The following is an 18107-nucleotide window of genomic DNA, read 5'->3' as shown; positions in this document are numbered from 1 at the left end:
GGAATCCCGCTTCTTCTGGAATTCCAAAGTCCGAGTTGACAGGTATGTTGTACGGCAGGACGAATCTGCTGTCTGATGCAGAGCGGAAGAGGCATGGTTTAGGTGACTGACCATCTGTTTTGGTACTTGAATGGAAGAAAACAGGTGATTGGTGACAGTTGAGGTTTCGAAGAACACATAATTTGGAGATGGAGAAGACTGATAGCGCCAAATTACAAATACAGTGGCAAAAGATGGATTATATTATGTCCAACATCAATATATGTACTGGTTACCCAATTGAGCTGAGAAGCCACCATATATACGTTCCTCGATGGCGCCATCTCATTTATACAGCCCCCTCCCATGATCACAACCAGTTCATCATATCGTCAACCCAGATCCTTTATACACAGTTGGTGCACTGGCGGCACTGGATGTAATGAGCCTGATGGCCAGCATCAATGCCATTGACCGAGTTGTACAAGTTGGCATCGCCGGGGTATGTAAGGATGGCGAGGCCGGAGCCGGTGCAGTCTCCGTTGCTGAACTCCAAATGTTAGCACGTGTGTCAAGTGTAGGGAAAGGCACTCAGAGAAACGTACGCAAAGAGACGGCAAATGGCGCCCTGGTCAGGACCAGCAGAGCCAATATGACCATCATAGGTGGAAGGAAGCCTGGTGCAGGTGCCTGTGATGCCGAGGCTCAGAACCTCGCACGTGTTTTGCCAGTTGGAGCCGGTGCAGACGTAAACCTGGAGGGAGAAAATGGTGAGCTTCATGGCCTTTGATGGGATTTCTGGGGAGATAAATTTCGTGGACTAACATTGCCGGGAGTACGAGCGACAAGCTCAGGATGCTCAGCCGAGGAAGGAACAGCGAGGACGGGGGAAAGGACGGACAAGAGGGTGATAGTGATGGCGAAAATGGACTGCATTTTGGCGGTTGTTGGTGGTATTAGTTGAGAAGTTCCTAGTCGAGGGAGAGTAAAAAGAGTTGAGTGTTGAGAGTCGAGTAGATGATGTTGTGATGGAAGCTGTGGATGTTGAGATGATTGAAATCTCTGACTCAATTGAGGGGGGCTTCCAGCTTTTTATCCTTAGAGAGCTGACTCTCGTCAACGCCTCTTAGTCTTCCCCAACACCACAAAGCTATCACCGGCTAAGCATAGCTACGAGTCCTTGACACGAAACATACTCATCAACCGTACAACATCCACCTCTTTTTCCCTGCATCGCTCCAGCCACAGTCGTCATGATGGTTATGGCCCCAGTAAGAATCCAGAAGCGTGCTGGGTCTGGACGATATCATGATCTCACATTCAACTACAAACTGCAGTGAGATACAAAAGTGAAGCAGCTCGGCCATCAATATGATCCACGGCCATGGAATATCCGGACTGATGATACCTCGTAACGCGTACTGCTTTGTCCAGTCCAACAACGTTTGGCTTCCTGGCCCCGAAGCGGGTTGGTGATCCTTTGAAAACCCTGTAGATCAGAAGACTAATGATTATTGTCTGGCAGACAATAAACGTTAGGTACTCTGGTATGTAAGGTTCAAAAAGGTGCATTTCGTGACTTTTGAGATGGATGAATGGTGCATTCTCCATTGTAGCTCTGTGAGGTGCCTTTTGTCAGGGTTGCCTTTTCTCAGCCGCAAGGATACATGAAAACATTCCCGCCGCAGCCACGATTTGAATTGTCACACGGATGGAATACGAGGTTACTAAGCCGTCCTCTCGTGTCATGGCTAGCCGTATGTTAACCTCCGCTATCATTGGCGGGTAACAGCGAATGGAAGGACGTACAGATACTGGCTTCCCGAAAAGCACCCACGAGCCGACGACATCAATTGTAATTATAGAGATCCTGCGGATCATGTCTTAACTTTGGTGGAGGCACCATAAAGCAACGACCGAGTACATCCGAGATCAACGAGCGACTCAATCGGCCTGGAAGAGCATCCAGCAAAAACGGAAGGAAGCTAGTGACCAGACTAGGACAGAAATTCGTTGGCATCATGTCGATGTCTAGCGCTGACTGCGCTATCAAGTCACGATGCGCCTCTCGAAATTTGGTAGGAAAATCGGGGATCCTGGTTGAGCATCGCTAGTGCCGGAAGGATTCAACTGCTTCAATTGTCGTGATGTTGCTGCCTAGTGGACTCCAATAGTCTCCCCTATTTTGCTCAACACAGCGAGGCACATGACGCCTTAGTAAGCCGCCACAGAGCGGTGGATCGAGGATGCGACTCTTCCGCCGTGCCGGATACCGTAATCTTGAACAGTGCTTTGGCTGATTCGCAACACGGCCTCGTACCACTAGTAATCGAGTTGCGACTTGAAATCCGCCCAGTCGACAATCGTCAAGACATGCGAGATCTTGCCATGCTCGAGCCAGTAAAAGGCATGCTCAGCGAAATGCACGCGGCGCCCATTGGGCGTAGCACCACCAAATGGCTTGATGGGCAGCCCAGAAAATTCGATACGGACAGCAATCTGCTGCTTCGCCTCGTCGATCAGAACGGTCCGTGGCACAAACTGCAGACCGGCAATAGCGTCAAACGCATTCTCCATCAGCTGGCCGTAGTGGTTCAGAGCCATTTCCGCTCCATTCCAAATCACCGTCTCCTTGCAGTATTGGTGCAAGTCTTGTTGCATGGTTTTCCCGTTGATACACGCGATATAATCGTCATAGAACTGTCGTAGGTCGATGGAAGACGGAGGCGGTGGGGGCCTGAACTTGGGAACTGGCACAATGTTGGGCGACTGCCGACGCTTCTCGGCTCCATCGACAATGTCTTGAACCTCGCTGATTTTTTCGTCCATAAAGTAGACAAACATATGCCGCGTGTATTCAGTCTGCTTTCTTGGCGAGGAAGCCATAAAAGGTTCTTGTACGAGAAGATCCTTGACCTTCAACCTCGCTGCGACAGGCTCCTCTTCTTCTGGGGTACCAGCAATCAGGGTGACAATTTCCATTTGGGTACATGATCTGTGTGAAAATTCCTGCTTGAAGGAATCCACGAACTGGTATAGTGAGATATCCTCTTTGTTATAGGTAATGGTCCCGTGGACTTCATTGCTTAGGAAGCTCCATTGGCGTCGGTTGATGCGGTCAATGAATGATCTGAAGCGGCTTTTGTTGTTGACTTCGGTTGGAAGCGTGACGGTACGCTCCGAGTCAAAAGACGAACTTGCCAGCGGGAGAGAATCGGAGAACGAAGGAGTTGCCACTGCGACAGAATCGGAAAACGAAGGAGTTTTGAACTCGGACTGGCCCAGCTGTTCTAACATTCTCGCGCGTCTAGCGGCATGCTCATTCAGTTCGGATATGCCAAGAAAAGAATTGTGGAGGACCGGATCACGAAGTTCACCGTCTTGACGGAATGTTAAGGTGGTTGAGGGATGGTGGGAAGGCAATGGAAGAATGTTGGGCGGCTCGGAGTCATCATCGCGTGCTGGTAATAGTGCGTCGTCTTCCTGGCTGGTCGAAAGGGAGGAGCGCGAGATGAAGGACAAGAGAGCTGCTTGTCCTGACGCTGGTTCGTCCAGCGAGGGATCCTCTGGGGCGTGTGAGTACGGCATGGTAGCCTGAGTACGTGGAGTGAAGAAAAAAGAACCCCTGTGAAAGAAAAGGTTCAAATAGAAAAGAGAGTGAAATCCGTCAAAACTCAGACGGAGTGTGTTGCACGGGGATGGAAGTGGTCGAGAGCAAGGGCCCGGACGGGGGACAAGGATGGGAGCTCGCGCGAGAGACATGACAGTGGACCCCGCCCATGTCGCGCTTTCACGTGCTGATAAGGTTGATCAGGGGATAAGAAACAGCGCGGGGTTCGGGGCCGCCAGTTGTTAGGTAGGCCCGTTAGGTCGGCTGTCCGTCGTGGCCCCACTTCACCCGGCCCCAGTGCTGCCCGCCCAAGTGGAAGTACGGGTGTTGCTTACTGACCCACGACCCGACCCAGGCCTCTTCGGCCACTGCAATCCTTCCTCCAGCAACTTCAGTTCGCTGTTTCCCTCCTCTTTCCACTTCCACTTCCACTTCCACCTCCATTTCTTCCACCAACCTTCTCGCTGACCTCGCCCTTTCCAACTCATCTCTTCCCTGTCCCTTGCTCATCCCAGGGATCCATGCGCCAAACTGATGGCCTTTCGCTGCATCGACGCCCTCGAAAGCTTGACCATGCCAGTCACACCGTCCCGCTGCTCAGGTTCTGCCATGGGCTCGCCGGAACAACGATATCGGAACACCAACACGATGACCGCACTTATCTCGCAACGTCGACTGCCGTGGCAAAACGTCAAAATCTGGTCTCACCCAAGACGGCATTGTTATGGACACACGCCGCTAGTGCCACGGTATCACCAAGTCACGGCAGCGTTCCAGTGCTACGGTGACATGCTTCTGTCATTATGCGAGTAGTACAGAGTGCATCTACTCTTTGTGCTCCCGGACGAACGAGCAGCATCCAGACTACAGCGCAAAAGAAACGGAAAAGAAAGCAGAGAATGGAGTGAAGACATCACGCCGCAATCACAGCAGCAGGTACGAGATTTGACAGGACACTGTTTAAATGACTCGAATCAAGAATAAGGGAAGAAGAAACAAAAAGGAGGGAAAACAAAAGCATCTTGCCAGACTTTTGCCTATCCATCCGTTATCGTGTTATCCGACCAACTGACAACCCATGTTCAAAACACCAAACGCCATTCACCCACCCCAATGCCTAAATATAGAGGTTTATCTGACAGAAAAAAAGGAAAAAGGACAATAGTTGGAACTGGGTATAGTGTATGTGTCATCACCATCGTGTACTGACCCTCCATCTCTTTCCTTTTTTCTTTCTCGTGCTCGTTTACCCCTACACTCTTGGCCAACCTCCTCCTTCTCAGCACGCACACGCATCATCTCAAGCCATGTCGGTGTCCTTCCAACTAACTACCTCTCGAGTAACCTCCGAGGACTCGACCTTGTGCTTCAGGTCAAAGTCACTATCGAGGCCCCTCCTCAGTTTCACCTGTCTCTCCAGCAGTGTGACGAGCAAGCCGGTTCCTGCAAGACCCAGAAAAATGATCCACGGCGCCCTTAACCCCAGTGCAAAGAGTGACACAATCTGGGCCTTGACCTCCTCTCCAAAGCTGCCGACAAATTGGGCCGACGCGTGCTCGTATGCTCTTCCCTGGGTCAGCGCCTCCTGTGCCTCCCTGTCGGTAATGGTGTGCAGGAGAGTTGCCACCTGAGCATTGAAAGCGGCATTGGGGACGGCAACGCCAAGGAGCGACCCGAGTCCACGCAAGAATGCCCATGATCCGGTTGCCGCCGCGTTATCCTTGTCTGTAAGCTCTACCAGCACGCTGGGAAGCGTCGTCGACACAATGATTCCGGATCCAATGCCGACAAGGAAGGAGAACACGATCCACTCCACCACTTTCGACTTCTCGGCGTAGGCGACGCAGCATGCGAATCCGACCAACATGAGAGTAAACCCAGCTTGGTGCATGAGTCGATATCTGCCAAATTTTGCCAGTAACGGGCCACCGACGGCGGACAGCACCACGATTGTCAAAGTGCAGGGTAGAATGAGAACACCCGACTTGGTAGGGGAGGCGTTCAGCACGGCTTGGAAGAACGGCGGCAAATAGAACTGGTAACCGTATGTCAGGAATCCGTGGATGATGGTGACGATGAAGCCGGCAACGGTTGTCCGGTTGGAAAAGACGTGTGGAGGCATGATGGGGTGTTCACACCATCGGCAACGTTCCCAAAATGCAAAGCAGAGGACCCCGGTGAGACCAGCAGCGCCAGTGCCAAGTACCATTGGGGATGTCCAGGCGTAGGCCGCGCCGCCGAGTGTGAGCGAGAAGAGAAGGAACACGACGGAAGACGTCAACAACCCAATCCCAAGAAAGTCCACGCGCCCGAGTTGCTTAAATATTGTCAGCTTGTCGCTGTCTGTCGAGCGGCCGCTGCTGACCTGAAGCCACATCCACATCATGACAAGGGATATCGCGCACACCGGGATGTTGACGCCAAAGCACCATCTCCAGCCAACCTCAGCAAAGATGCCACCGAGCACAGGGCCTACGGTTGTCCCCAGAGCATACACGGCAGCCTTGATTGCGACATAGTGACCTCTGCGCTTAAGTGGAATGATGTCGCAAAGGATAAGCTCTGCAAACAAGTCAATGCCACCCGATCCAAGGCCCTGAAAGATACGGCCAAAGATCAGCACGGCCCCTGAGTTGGCAAATCCCGAGACGGCGCTGCCGGCACAAAAGATAACCACCGCCACCATCATCAGATGTCGGCGGCCCCAGATGTCGGCTAGTTGGCCGTACAAGGGTTGGCAGATGATGGATGCCAGCAGGAACGCCGTGGCAACCCAAGATGAGTTTGGCCCAAGGCCTAGGTCCCGTGAGATTGTCGGTAGGGCGGTGCTCACCACGCTTCCCTCAAAGGCTGAGAGTAGGATGGGAACACAGAGCCCAATGAAGCACCGCCAAAACCCGACTCCTCGAACCCATTCGTTGGCATTGACCTCGGCAACTTCCGTCTTCTCGGACAGCGACACAGTCGATGGTGTACTGTTCTCACCGAAGCTGGTACATGATGAGGACTTGAAGTCGGGGTCCTTTTCGTCGCGGCAGTATGCTGGGCTCGGCGGATTCATCATGGCATTGGCCTTTAAAGCGGCTCGGACATTTTCTGGAAACTCCGTCGAGGTCGCGTCTGGCGTTCGCATTGTATTCGAATGATCCGAACGTGTGATGGTATAGCTGTTGAAGAAGGGACAGGAATCTTGTTCATGGATAGACAAAAGATATGATGGTTGAGGACAGAAGGATCGAGGTAAGTCGCCAGGGATTTTGAGCCATCACCGTTGCATTTAATACACCCTCTCGATACAAATTTGCTTTGAGTCAATGTTCAACATCGAGAGGCATTTGTCCCGCGATCTGTGAAGCGTTGTCTTGACGATCCAATGCACCGTCACAAACTCACTGGCATTTTTTTCCCCACCACACCGAGGCCAAGGGCTGTCTTCCATCGCATCACTCATGGCAGGGACGAGTGCACATCCACGAGGCGAGTTGCCAATACAGTGGTATGTACTTTAGGTGTGATGAGAACTTTCTCTTTGGTTGGGTCGGTTTCTTGGCCCCTATCACGGTTGGAATGCTACCTATTTCACAATGGCCATCCACGATCGACCTCATCTCCTCCTTCACCTCTCATCCCAATCCCCGCAGCCAGACCAAAGCAGTCTCTTCGTGCAACTGCACGACTGTCGGTATGGCTGTTGTTGACGGTTGACGGTCACCTTGGGAACGTTGTGCTGCCTAATACAAAGATTACTGCTCCTTTCCTATCTTCTGTCAGATTCAAGGACTTTCTGCCACGTCCGTGGACCGGTAATACAACAAGTCGAGGCAACCAAGATTTTACATCTGTCATGGACTGTAGCCCAATGGCTTGCCTTGGCCACACGGGTCTCTCAGAGTGGCCAACTGTTTACCTAACAGTCACTGATTGCCCTGGGAATGAGCATTGTGCCGTCATCAAGCGGCGGCTACGACAGTGTACTCAGTGGCTGTCTACTTGTCACGAATGACAATCTATACCAAAAAATGATAGATTGGAGAGGCTGTTGTGCCCAGGATCGTGTGAGTGGATTCGGAAGTACCCCGTTCACCATTCGATATGCCGACCTTTACATCATCTAGGCTTTCTTCAGCTACTCGAGTCCAAACAGGCAGGAGCTCGCGGCTAAGTGCCTTGGGGCCTGTTGAAAATACATTTGTCCCTGTGCTCTACCTTGCTCTTCCTGGGATGTAATTCATCAATTCTGGCACGAGGCTCGGACAGCCTCGAGCTGAGTATGACACAAGGCATTATCTACGAATCAGAATGAGCTGGTCCCTTGCAGCACCTGCCAGCTTGACATGTCAATGATTTTTTCATTGGGTACCATTACTTCGACTCATCCCTTAGCCAGAAGCATCTAGATTCTTTACACATCCGAGCACATTGCCAGTCTCAGAACAGAAAAAAGGTTCCCTACCTTGTGCTCTTGGTATATTAGGAGCTTTCTCGTTTGCGCAAGGTCGGAGAATTCTCAGCAGGGAAAAATTCTGATTCAGTAGAACGTCGTATTCTATGAGTCTTCTGTTGCACCAGATTTGGAACAGGTTCGGGGGCACGAACCCAACATGCGAGTGCTTTTTTCTACCGATTTCGGAAACCGAGAACCTCTGACCTCGAAATCGGATCACAAGGAACTGTCCTGCCCATCGGTTTTCCCATCCCCACGGTTCAGGATCTGGCCCATTACACGTCAGGCGAGTAGGACACAGAGGCTCCAGAAGGGGTTTCGGCAGTCCACATCAGGAGAAAAGCATAGTCCGTGGTGGATGTTGTCATACCTCACAAATCATCTGAAACATCTGTTTTGCAGCTTCTGCATGTCTCAGAGGTCGTGATGTCGAGGACTGAGGAGGCATTTTGTTTCCACGGGGCTATCCGCCACTTCGATTTGACGGCTGTCTACTATGGTGATATGGGTAAGTTAAACCCGTGGGCCAGGTCGTTGACCACACAGTGCTCACAAAGCGTTGGCTGTGGTGGTCTGTGTGAGATACCTGACAGGGAGGTAAAACTTTAGCTCGCAACCGCAGTATAAGGTTTTGGATGTGGTAATAGCACGCCGTCCACTCTTTTCACTTCATCCGTAACACAGCACATACAGCACATGACGCAGCACACTTTTCCCTTTGTTCTAATTCACCTGCAGCATGACCATAACACTGACATCAGACATTCGGCACACGACTCCCTAGACTCGAGGCTGACTACAGGTCGCAGACTTGCTTAGCCCAGTCCGACCTACCAGGTCGTAATTTGTGCGATAACACCACTCACATCGTTTTTATGTAGCTCATGGAATTGCCGCAGGACTATCAAGCCAATAATCGGTCATACAGACACCAAACATGGACGCCGTTTGGGAGGCGCAGCAGTTGTTATCATGACACTGCATGTTATCTGGCTCTTTCGGAATCCCAATCGGGTAATGCGGACGCAAATTGACTTGGGATGAGATGTGAGTGTAAGACTGCGGAATATCGGTGAATGAAGAGACCATGACCAACTGACCATATCCAAGAGGAAAGATTACCTACCTAATCTTCACAAACATGCAAAGACATGGTTGAAGATCTCCCGGTGATGATCTCCCGTTAACATGACTTAAAAGCCAGTAAGTGATCACATTCCTGCGCAGGCTTGGCACTCAGTCCCTAATTATGTTTTCTCCCGCAGCTGGTTTCCGTTACAAATATGCATTCCCTCTTGAAGTTGGTGCTTCTCAGCATTAGTAGGTCTGTCCTTGCTCTTGAAGCGCTCTCACCGACTTTGCTTTTTGGTTGCTCGTCAGCGATGAGTGAAGAAATCTTTGTCGACCAAAAGCACAGTTCGGCCCGGAACAATACCTCTACGGCACAGAACCTCAAAGTCCAATAGCTCTACTTCGCCAAGGCTGGGGAATGTTATGATCAACCCCGGGCTCGGACCCTGACATCTCAGCTACCAACCGCTGATGCGCCACCGTCTGACGTCAACATCAGCCTTTTCTCCCTTTAACTTTATCATTCTTGATACCTAACATGACCCAGGAGACTGATTGGTGTCACAACACGCGAATTGCATACGCCGGTAAGCCTCTTACTGTCCCCAACAGCCCTATACCTTGCCGTCATGCGGGTGTCCGTTAAGATCATGAACATGCCCTGATCTGAATCATGAAAAGGCCCTCCGATAATCCTGATTCCCCTTCAGCTTCGATCCCAATGAAATCCAGCCAAGGAACACCCAAGCCTCTTAGCATACCGCCCATGAAGAGCACCCACTCGCCTATATGGCCGCAGCCATGATCACGGCATGAACTATCCGAGCTTTCCCCTCCTCAACCTCCAGACATCCAGTTTGTCGGTCTCATATGGCTCCCTCCTTTACTCGGTGCTGGTGGTCGGTGGTTGGAGGTTGGTTGGTCTTGGCTTTTGTCAATGGGGTGGTAAGCATAAGCCAACATTCCGTCCGTATGGGGTTATGATCTAGTCTACCTCCGGCCCTGGGCCCCGGCCAGCCGCAGCCGCACATGTTCAATTCTCCCCAGATGGACGGCGGATGCTGACCTGATATCGACACTCCGTACCCATATTCATAACACCAAATACAGGTTTGCCCCGAGAGCCAAGCGACGGGTATATGGGAGGAGGGAACCTTCAGCAAGCCGGCCGTACGGGCCATCGGGACGTGTTGACATGTTCATGATGCTCAGATTATCTTTTCTTTACACTTACCTAACCTATTCACGTCCTAAATAGTAACGAGAAAAATCATTCCCCGAGTAAGACGCCAATTCGCCAATTCGTCAGATGAGCACCTTGCCAATGCCAAATGGTAGTATTGCTATTGTCATTGTCATTGTCATGTAACGGAAAGTAGTAAGCTATGTTAATGCCAAGTTCTTGCCCATTTTCGCGTGGACGTGGTACAACGTGAGGATGCAAGTATCCGGTAACATTGGCATTGACAATTGGACTCTGGATTCTAGAGAGAGTTTGCACCGTGCCTTGATCAGGCGACCTCATTTGAGGAAGCTCAAAACTGACTTTAGTCCGTCATGCGAGGATGTTGGAGAGGTAGGTACATATTTATCCACATCGCGTGAACCTGTAAGTAGTTGGGTGAAGAATTGCACAAGGGGCTTACATGTTATGCCTACTACAAAGGCAAACCCTACATGCAAGACAAATAGCCAAGCGGCCAAGTTCTCAGAAAGGGAGATGTGCTTCAGCCCATCATCTGATTATTGTTTCCTTGATGGCCTCTTTAATGTCAGGTATTGCCTAAGCGAGTACGGGAACCTTCATCGACCAGTACCTAGGTAGCTACGGGCTTGTTTGAACAAGTCTCCCATCATTTGATATTACTTGTGTGCACATCGTCGTTTGCATGCCGTCCGGTGAGTCGGCCACTCAATGGTACTGTACGTAGAGGTACTAGGTACCTAGGTAGTCGCTTCGCGGTTCCCCTCGGAGTTCAAACAACTGAAAGAAGTGGAGGACGGGAATGGGGCCCGGGCTCGGATGACAACCAGCCGCTCGCCGAGCGTTCATTCAGGAAGCAATCTCTCACCTAGGTACCTACCCATAACCACAACCTCAATTTCATAAAACCTTTTTCAGTCCCGGACTCGATTTCCCGATTTCAATGCGGGGCTAATAAAGCGTGGCCAATTTTTGCAAGCGAATGCTCGTCGGGATGGTATTATTCCTTCAAGTTAGTTTTCCCCCTGACTGAATGGTTTAGTCTAGCCCACGACGGATCGCCAAGCAATCTCATGATCGACTTTTTAGTTATTAAATTACAGTAGTGGTGCACAGGGGTGAGTAGAGGTACATACATGTTAGCGGGAGAGCAGCGCTACAGCACGACGTTGTCACGCTACACTACCACTTACATACACAACACCGACGCAAAACATCTTGACCGTACCGTAAGTATGTATGTAGGTAATCTCCTGGTCCTGGTCGTCTGGCTAGACCGGGACCTATCCTATCCTATCCTATCCTATTCTAGATTCCCGCTCCACATTTATTCCTCGCTCCAGCTCCTCGGTCGAATTCCTTTTTGTCTGAAATGGCGTCAACTTGCATTTCATCCCCCATTGCCCGCCCCGAAAAGGTAAGGTAGGTACCGAGGCGCGAGAATGTGTTAGTTGAAACCCACCTACTCAAACTACCTACCTCTACCAGATATAAGATTGAATTTTCGGTAAACCAAGCCTAGAAGTACCAAGGCCTGACTGCACGAATAAGGGGGTAGGGCTAGCTAGGTTAGGTCCCCGGCCGTCTGCACCGGACCTGGCTCCCGGCGTTCATGTCACGACAACAAAAGTTATGCGCGCCCGCGCGTAGGCCAAGCATAGGTAGATTCAGTCAGGTTGTCTGTGTCTGTGACTGTGACTGTGATGAGAAATGTATGTATTTCCCGAATCCATCCATGTGCCTTATAAGAAAAAGTGGAGAGATGCTCGCCAAGGCCTCGGCCGTAGAAAGAGGTGGTACATAAACCCAGATTTTGTTTGGCGTCAGCCCGGCCCAAATGAGTCGGCGTAGATCTACCACGCGCCAACCGATTGGTCTAGTCCGATCTTGGATTTAGACTACATTCCATCTCAAACAGGGTAGTTGCCCCTCCTCCTCCACACCCAAAGGGGGTAGTGTAAGACAATACGGTGAGAAGAAGCTACAAACGGCTTCATCTTCCAACCCCTCCCCGGCTCTCCATCGTGATTCAGAGAATCAGCTAACCTAGGTACCTAATCTTAGCCGAGACCCGAGTTGTTCGTACACCGAGTTCCTTACCTGCTGACTCGTTGGAGGCTCAATGGCTTGGCTTGGTGTGTGTGGGGAGATGAAATTGAGGCACTGGACCTTGATGGCTGTGGAATGAGGGGAGGGGAAGGAGGGCTTGAGATGACTTGTGCAGAGGCAGGTTATGACCCGATGGGGCAGTGGCATCGGCCAAGGCCAAAGGCAAGAGCGTCAGGATAAAGAGGGTCTATATAAGACCCTTACCATGTCTGCCTCGATGTTGTCATTTCCTGTCACAATCCAAACATCGCCCTCATCGGACCGATCAACTAGCTACCAGACTCCAGAGACCGCACGGTTTCAGACATTGTTGTCTCACTTTCCAATCTTCCGAGTTTGCGGCAACTTCCTATACATTCATATTTCCTCAGCTTGTCCCACAAAGCCCACCACCGGTCCGGGCCAAAACATACCTTACCAACTTCCATCAAAACCTTCCTGCGATACATCTTGTCAGTGTCACACAAGTCACAAGCAATGATTGTCACCCAAGTCCTCCTCCTGGTCGGCATGGCCTTGAGCGCCACAACCGTCACCGCCGACCCCGTCATCAAAACCTGCCAAAATATCAAGTGTGCCGTCCGATGCCAGATGGTCAATGGCCACCCTACCTGCGTGGATGGTGGCCCTCCCACAGCTGTCACAGCCGCCTCTGAGGAACTCGTCAACGACAACAGAACCTCCGTCGTCACAGGCGAGAAGTGCGGTATCACAACCTGCCCCACCGGACAAACCTGCTGCAACGCCTCCTGCGGCCTCTGCGTCTCTCCAGGCATGGCATGCACTCAACAACTCTGCGAGCCCGCCGGCGTGCAATGTGGCCCCAACGTTTGCTCCGGAGATACACCTGTCTGCTGCAATAAGAGCTGTGGAATCTGCACCGCTCCGCGTGGATTCTGTACGCAGCAGTTTTGCGAACGCGGGTTTACCCCCAGCGAGAGCAAGAGGAACGAGGAGGCCGATAAGATCAAGTTGGGAAACCAAAAGTGCGGAAAGGCGACTTGCCCCGAGGGGACGAGCTGCTGTAACTCTAGCTGTGGTATTTGTGTGAAGCCTGGTGGTGCGTGCACGCAGCAGTTTTGCGAACACGGTTTTATCTCCGGCGAGAGCAAGAGGAATGAAGAGGCTGATGAGATCAAGCTGGGAAACCAAAAGTGCGGAAAGGCGACTTGCCCTGAAGGAATGAGCTGCTGTAACTCTAGCTGTGGCATCTGTGTGAAGCCAGGAGGTGTGTGCACTCAGCAGTTTTGCGAACACGGTTTTATTTCTGGCGAGAGCAAGAGAGAAGAGGAGACTGAGGAGATCAAGTCGGGGAACGAAACTTGCGGGAAGGTGACTTGCCCTGAGGGGACGAGCTGCTGTAACGCTAGCTGTGGAATCTGTGTGAAGCCGGGAGATGGGTGCACTAAGCAGTTTTGCACCTAGTGCGGATGCTCAGACTGTTGAGGATGCTTGAAGGGGTTGAAGGGCGTGGTGGCGGTATGATGACATAGGATAACAGGGAGTAGTGGAGGTGGCTGGCCGGGCTGATTCGAGGTGAGAGGCTGCTGGCTACCGAGCGGGAGGGTTATGGTTGGTACGGGTATCTCGCGTTGGAATGGGTGAAGATGTCCGGTAGGAATGGCGGATGACCGGCATCCAGGAGGTTGAAAAAGACGGTGGAGGGTGGAGAGGGTTTGATGATTTCATTCCATTGGGTTGGGTTTTGTCTGATGTGTCCTTGTTGGGGGCACAATGGGAGTATAAGGGATGATCACGGTGGTTATGGGACAGGGAATCACCACACATACTCGATTTTTGGGAGGTTTCTTTAGATAATTTTCGATTGCTTCATCCTCTGTGTAGTTGGAGGTGATGCTCTTTGTCGGTATTGCGTTTCAGTTGGAAGCCATTCGACCTTCTTGTTGGTGTGTTCTTTCCTTCAATATACATGTTCTTATGCGGATTGAGTGATCCTCATCTCGTCCTATCGTGAAGTTGCTTTGTCGATTGATGTCTCTGAACTCATTGGGATTTACCAAGAATGGTACCGGACCGGCAGTGATGATTTGATAATGTCTACCTGCTTGAAGCTTTTGTCAGCTGTCGACAAGTCGGGTGGCTAGTGTAACCACCCGATGGCCTACATGGCTTTTTCTTGTAGTCTAGTGTCTGCCTCCTTCGCTGCCAAAGCGACCGAAAGAGGGAGGGTTGAGTGCGGGAATGCGATCGTAATGGCCCAAACTTTCTTTCATCGAGGTAAGAATAAAATGACAAAGGCAAAGTGGTGGTGGGATTGTTGGATTGATTGCCCACACGAAGAAGATTGCAAAGGAGACTGGAGGGATTCAGGTCAACACCCTGGAATACTGTACATACCTACCTCTAGGTACAGCAAAACGACATTGGTGGTCCACGGCTTCCACTTCCATACAACGTCGAGGTCAAGATTGCCAGTGAAGGATCATCGGTTTGGTTGGGAAGGAGCAGGCAAAGACTGCAGACTGTCCAGGCATGCCGCATTGTACATCTGGCAAAGTGGCCAGCACCTGCCCCAGGGCACCCGGCAGCAGCTGGAGCCTGGGCAGAGCAGGTTCGACCTTGGTCATGGGCCGCTGTTTCCTTTCTCTTTTCTTTATTCTTTTTTCTGGCTCCCTTCCCTTTGGCCTCTTGGTTCCCTTGATAATTCCTTCCGCCCAAGTACACCACTAAGGATGGCGTTAAGGATATCCTGGTCGAGAAGGATTCGGACCGCGTCCAAGCACCCGAGTAATGATACAAGTGCCACCAGGCTGGCGATGCTAGCAGGCGCCTTGACAGCCTGGGCCTGGGGTTTCCACCGGACACTCGATGCGCTGAACATGATCGACGCAAGCCGGGTCGGCGTGACGGGGGTGTTCCCGCTTAGAAAAGGGTGCTCTTGAAGCCGGGCTCTTTGAAAGTCACCCACTTCGACTACCCCTCCCAAGGCGCAGTGAGAAATATCCTGGGATCTTTAAAAGGACGTCGTGGCGTATCGCATCAGATGAACGGGATCGAAAATCGAATTAGGGATGGTTTCCAGAGACACCATAAAACGGGATGTTATAGCGAGTTGTTTCAGCTCGAATCCATGTCATAGCGAGTTTCTGGGTCAGGGGCAGGTCCTATGGAAGATGGCACGTGCTAACTTCTTTTCGATAGTATGAAGACGGAAGATGACCAAGTTGGGAGCTTGGCTCGTTGAAATTGAAGTTGCATGTTCGAGGTTGGCCTTAGCAGAGATGGGACCTTCTCTGATTGGCTCAACTTTCAATATCCGGCAGGCATCTAATCCTTGTTCGTCAATCGGCAGTCTCCAAAGCGGCGACTCCACCGGCAGCTTCAAGGGACACCCACCCGGGGAGCATCCACAGGGGCCGTTGTAGCACTCGTCCCCTGCTGCGCCCCAAGCTTCTAGAAAGTTGTTGCCAAGTGGAATTCCCAAACATCATCGCCTTCCGTTTTGTGTTCCTCTTCAGTCTCATTATTCCCACTGCCCGGGCTTGGCCTTCCAGTTCAATTCAGTTCAGTTCAGTTCAATTTGTCTCAAGGCTGGAGCTGCCGGATTGCGCTAGCCGTCGTTTTTAGTCTTTCCGTTTCCATCATCCATTCTACACTACACTACTTATACACTACTTAATAGCAACGTCTTTTTTCCCAGGATCATCGACGTCACTGTCTCGTTCCCGTACGATCCGAACTGGCCTGTCGTGCCCTGGAGGATGCTGATTCGAATCTGGAGTTGAGACTGCTGCTGGAGACCAGGACACATTCGCCATGGACACACTTCAATACGGGGCGCGAGGTCGGTCTTCTGCCTTGTCTGAGCATCCATCATACGTGTGATCAGCCAACTTCGACCTCTTGCTAACATTAGCTTCTTCTCTCAGACCTCCCATGGTCCTCGATTCCGACTGACCTCCTCCGCGCCGAGCTCTCGAAACGCGTCGATGCTACGGACAAATCCCGTCCGCAATGCGGTTCCGGCGAGAAGGGGGAATACAACACAGGGCTACATGTCTTTGCACTTGTCTTGATCCTCCTGTTGAGCACCTTGTGTATGTTGGACCGTCCTGTTCCCTTGTGGCTGCTATGGTGCATTGGTACTGACTGCTGGACGACACGACAGCCTGCGGATTTCCTCTCTTCTCGCGCCGAGCCATGAAAGGTAGCAGACTGCAACGAAAGATCATATTTTTCAGCCAGTACTTCGGCACCGGCGTGCTGATGGCGACTGCTTTCGTCCACCTGCTCCCGACAGCTTTCCTGTCTTTGACGGACCCTTGCCTACCATACGTCTTCAGCGAAGGATACAAACCGCTTGCCGGCTTGGTTTCCATGACGGCTGCCTTGGCCGTCGTTGCCCTCGAATCATACCTCACAACACGCGGAGCTACCCATTCGCATTCGCATACCATCTTCGAAGACGAGGAGGAAAACGGCCATATGCACAATGATACCCACCATGACTTCAAGGATACCCCGGAACGTATCCCGCTTCAGGATCGTGAGGTTACTCAAGGCCTCATAGGCCAACAGTCTCCCATTGCCAGCACTAGCGCCCACCATTCTCCTTCCGACCAGCCTCGAGCTGTTGGAGACAACGAAAGCGCCAATTCCCTTGATCTCGACTTGACCTTTGACGAGCTCCAGCCTATCCCAAACACCGATCATGACCAGCTTCTTGAGCCCAGTAACACCAGCCCCCATAGGACGGGACTGAAGCCTGCGGTAGCTCCCGATTCGCCAAACCCCGAAGAACAAAAGCGCATGCTGTTGCAGTGTTTGCTACTCGAAGCCGGTATCTTGTTCCACAGCGTCTTCATAGGAATGGCTTTGTCTGTCGCAACTGGGCCTCCGTTTATCGTATTCCTGATCGCCATCGGCTTCCATCAAACGTTCGAAGGCCTTGCCCTGGGTACACGCATCGCCGCCATCCACTTCCCTCGTTCTTCCCCACGGCCATGGCTCATGGTATTGGCGTTTGGCACCACCACCCCCATTGGACAAGCTATCGGTTTGCTTATCCACACTTTTTACGACCCCCTGAGCCAAACTGGCCTCCTCATGGTCGGCTTCATGAATGCCATTTCCAGCGGTCTTTTGTTGTTTGCTGGCTTGGTGCAGTTGCTCGCCGAGGACTTCCTTTCAGAGAAGAGTTACGCAACGCTTCATGGCCGGAAAAGACTACATGCCTATCTTGCTGTAGTAGCAGGGGCTGGGCTCATGTCTGCTGTCGGAGCCTTTGCTTGAAGCACAAATCCTCCGTTGACTTCTTGTAGATATATGGGCATGCTTTGCATCTACTTATGGTTGCATCATTAGCGGCGTTTTCTTTCTGTATAGAGCATTTCTGCCATCAGCGGTACCCCGGTAAACTTGAATTCTACTTGCCTCTTTGCAATGCCTTTTGCCTTCCGTCTTTGAGAGCACGCATGGACGCACTCCTCCTTTGCGAGGGCCAACGGCATGATGACAGTATCATCATGATCCGCAAGAAATACCCGGACAAAGATGGAGTACAATGATGGTAGGGCATCCAAACAAACACGCCACCCTAAGTTTTACTCCCCTGCTGGGAAGACCCAGTTCTCCCGGATCGTATTCTAGTAACAACATGCATCAGACCGGACAAACCGCATCAACTCACACACCATCGCCACAGCCAATGAACTTGAGGTCCAATCGAT

General features: G+C 51.5%; 6 protein-coding genes across 7 annotated transcripts; 2 read left to right on the top strand and 4 right to left on the bottom strand.

Moving 5' to 3' along the window:
* Positions 1 to 200: 200 nt before the first annotated feature.
* NCU00855 (hypothetical protein) lies at positions 201 to 1007 on the bottom strand. Its single transcript, XM_959678.2, has 3 exons — positions 805 to 1007; positions 585 to 733; positions 201 to 524 (listed from the first exon to the last, which is right to left on the bottom strand). The coding sequence occupies exons 1-3, from the start codon at positions 913 to 915 to the stop codon at positions 386 to 388; spliced, it is 399 nt and encodes a 132-aa protein (XP_964771.1). The 5' UTR covers positions 916 to 1007; the 3' UTR covers positions 201 to 385.
* A 292-nt stretch (positions 1008 to 1299) lies between these two features.
* On the bottom strand, positions 1300 to 2015 carry NCU16430 (hypothetical protein; the record flags this gene model as incomplete). Its single annotated transcript, XM_011395102.1, has 2 exons — positions 1795 to 2015; positions 1300 to 1730 (listed from the first exon to the last, which is right to left on the bottom strand). The coding sequence occupies exon 2, from the start codon at positions 1588 to 1590 to the stop codon at positions 1300 to 1302; it is 291 nt and encodes a 96-aa protein (XP_011393404.1). The 5' UTR covers positions 1591 to 1730; positions 1795 to 2015.
* On the bottom strand, positions 1821 to 3673 carry NCU00856 (hypothetical protein). The gene has a single exon (XM_959679.2). The coding sequence runs from the start codon at positions 3565 to 3567 to the stop codon at positions 2302 to 2304; it is 1266 nt and encodes a 421-aa protein (XP_964772.2). The 5' UTR covers positions 3568 to 3673; the 3' UTR covers positions 1821 to 2301.
* Positions 3674 to 4371: 698 nt separating this feature from the next.
* Positions 4372 to 6653, bottom strand: NCU00857 (hypothetical protein; the record flags this gene model as incomplete). The annotated part of the gene is made up of 1 exon (XM_959680.2): positions 4372 to 6653. One exon carries the CDS (start codon positions 6651 to 6653, stop codon positions 4890 to 4892), a length of 1764 nt encoding a protein of 587 aa, XP_964773.2. The 3' UTR covers positions 4372 to 4889.
* Positions 6654 to 12284: 5631 nt separating this feature from the next.
* On the top strand, positions 12285 to 14361 carry NCU00859 (the record flags this gene model as incomplete). 2 transcript variants are annotated; one of them, XM_011394536.1, is made up of 2 exons in its annotated part: positions 12285 to 13413; positions 13582 to 14361. In XM_011394536.1, 2 exons carry the CDS (start codon positions 12895 to 12897, stop codon positions 13840 to 13842), a joined length of 780 nt encoding a protein of 259 aa, XP_011392838.1. The 2 variants fall into 2 exon arrangements, with proteins under 2 accessions (XP_011392838.1, XP_011392837.1); XM_011394535.1 differs by having other exon boundaries at positions 12895 to 13571; positions 13807 to 13873.
* Positions 14362 to 15823: 1462 nt separating this feature from the next.
* On the top strand, positions 15824 to 18072 carry NCU00860 (ZIP family zinc transporter). The gene is made up of 3 exons (XM_959683.2): positions 15824 to 16222; positions 16308 to 16475; positions 16547 to 18072. The coding sequence occupies exons 1-3, from the start codon at positions 16195 to 16197 to the stop codon at positions 17668 to 17670; spliced, it is 1320 nt and encodes a 439-aa protein (XP_964776.1). The 5' UTR covers positions 15824 to 16194; the 3' UTR covers positions 17671 to 18072.
* Positions 18073 to 18107: the final 35 nt, after the last annotated feature.

Source organism: Neurospora crassa, linkage group I (assembly GCF_000182925.2).
Source record: "Neurospora crassa OR74A linkage group I, whole genome shotgun sequence".
Lineage (NCBI taxonomy): Eukaryota > Fungi > Ascomycota > Sordariomycetes > Sordariales > Sordariaceae > Neurospora > Neurospora crassa.
This window is presented reverse-complemented; position numbering and strand designations above follow the sequence as displayed.

What these genes read in the sequence shown, in the direction of transcription:
- NCU00855 (XM_959678.2), bottom strand. Translation starts at nt 915, where the DNA reads ATGCAGTCCATTTTCGCCATCACTATCACCCTCTTGTCCGTCCTTTCC. An exon ending in TCGCTCGTACTCCCGGCAAT is followed by an intron (nt 734 to 804) that starts GTTAGTCCACGA and finishes TTCTCCCTCCAG; the next exon opens with GTTTACGTCTGCACCGGCTC. An exon ending in GCCATTTGCCGTCTCTTTGC is followed by an intron (nt 525 to 584) that starts GTACGTTTCTCT and finishes TTTGGAGTTCAG; the next exon opens with CAACGGAGACTGCACCGGCT.
- NCU00856 (XM_959679.2), bottom strand. Translation starts at nt 3,567, where the DNA reads ATGCCGTACTCACACGCCCCAGAGGATCCCTCGCTGGACGAACCAGCG.
- NCU00860 (XM_959683.2), top strand. Translation starts at nt 16,195, where the DNA reads ATGGACACACTTCAATACGGGGCGCGAG. An exon ending in ACTTCAATACGGGGCGCGAG is followed by an intron (nt 16,223 to 16,307) that starts GTCGGTCTTCTG and finishes TTCTTCTCTCAG; the next exon opens with ACCTCCCATGGTCCTCGATT. An exon ending in CCTCCTGTTGAGCACCTTGT is followed by an intron (nt 16,476 to 16,546) that starts GTATGTTGGACC and finishes ACGACACGACAG; the next exon opens with CCTGCGGATTTCCTCTCTTC.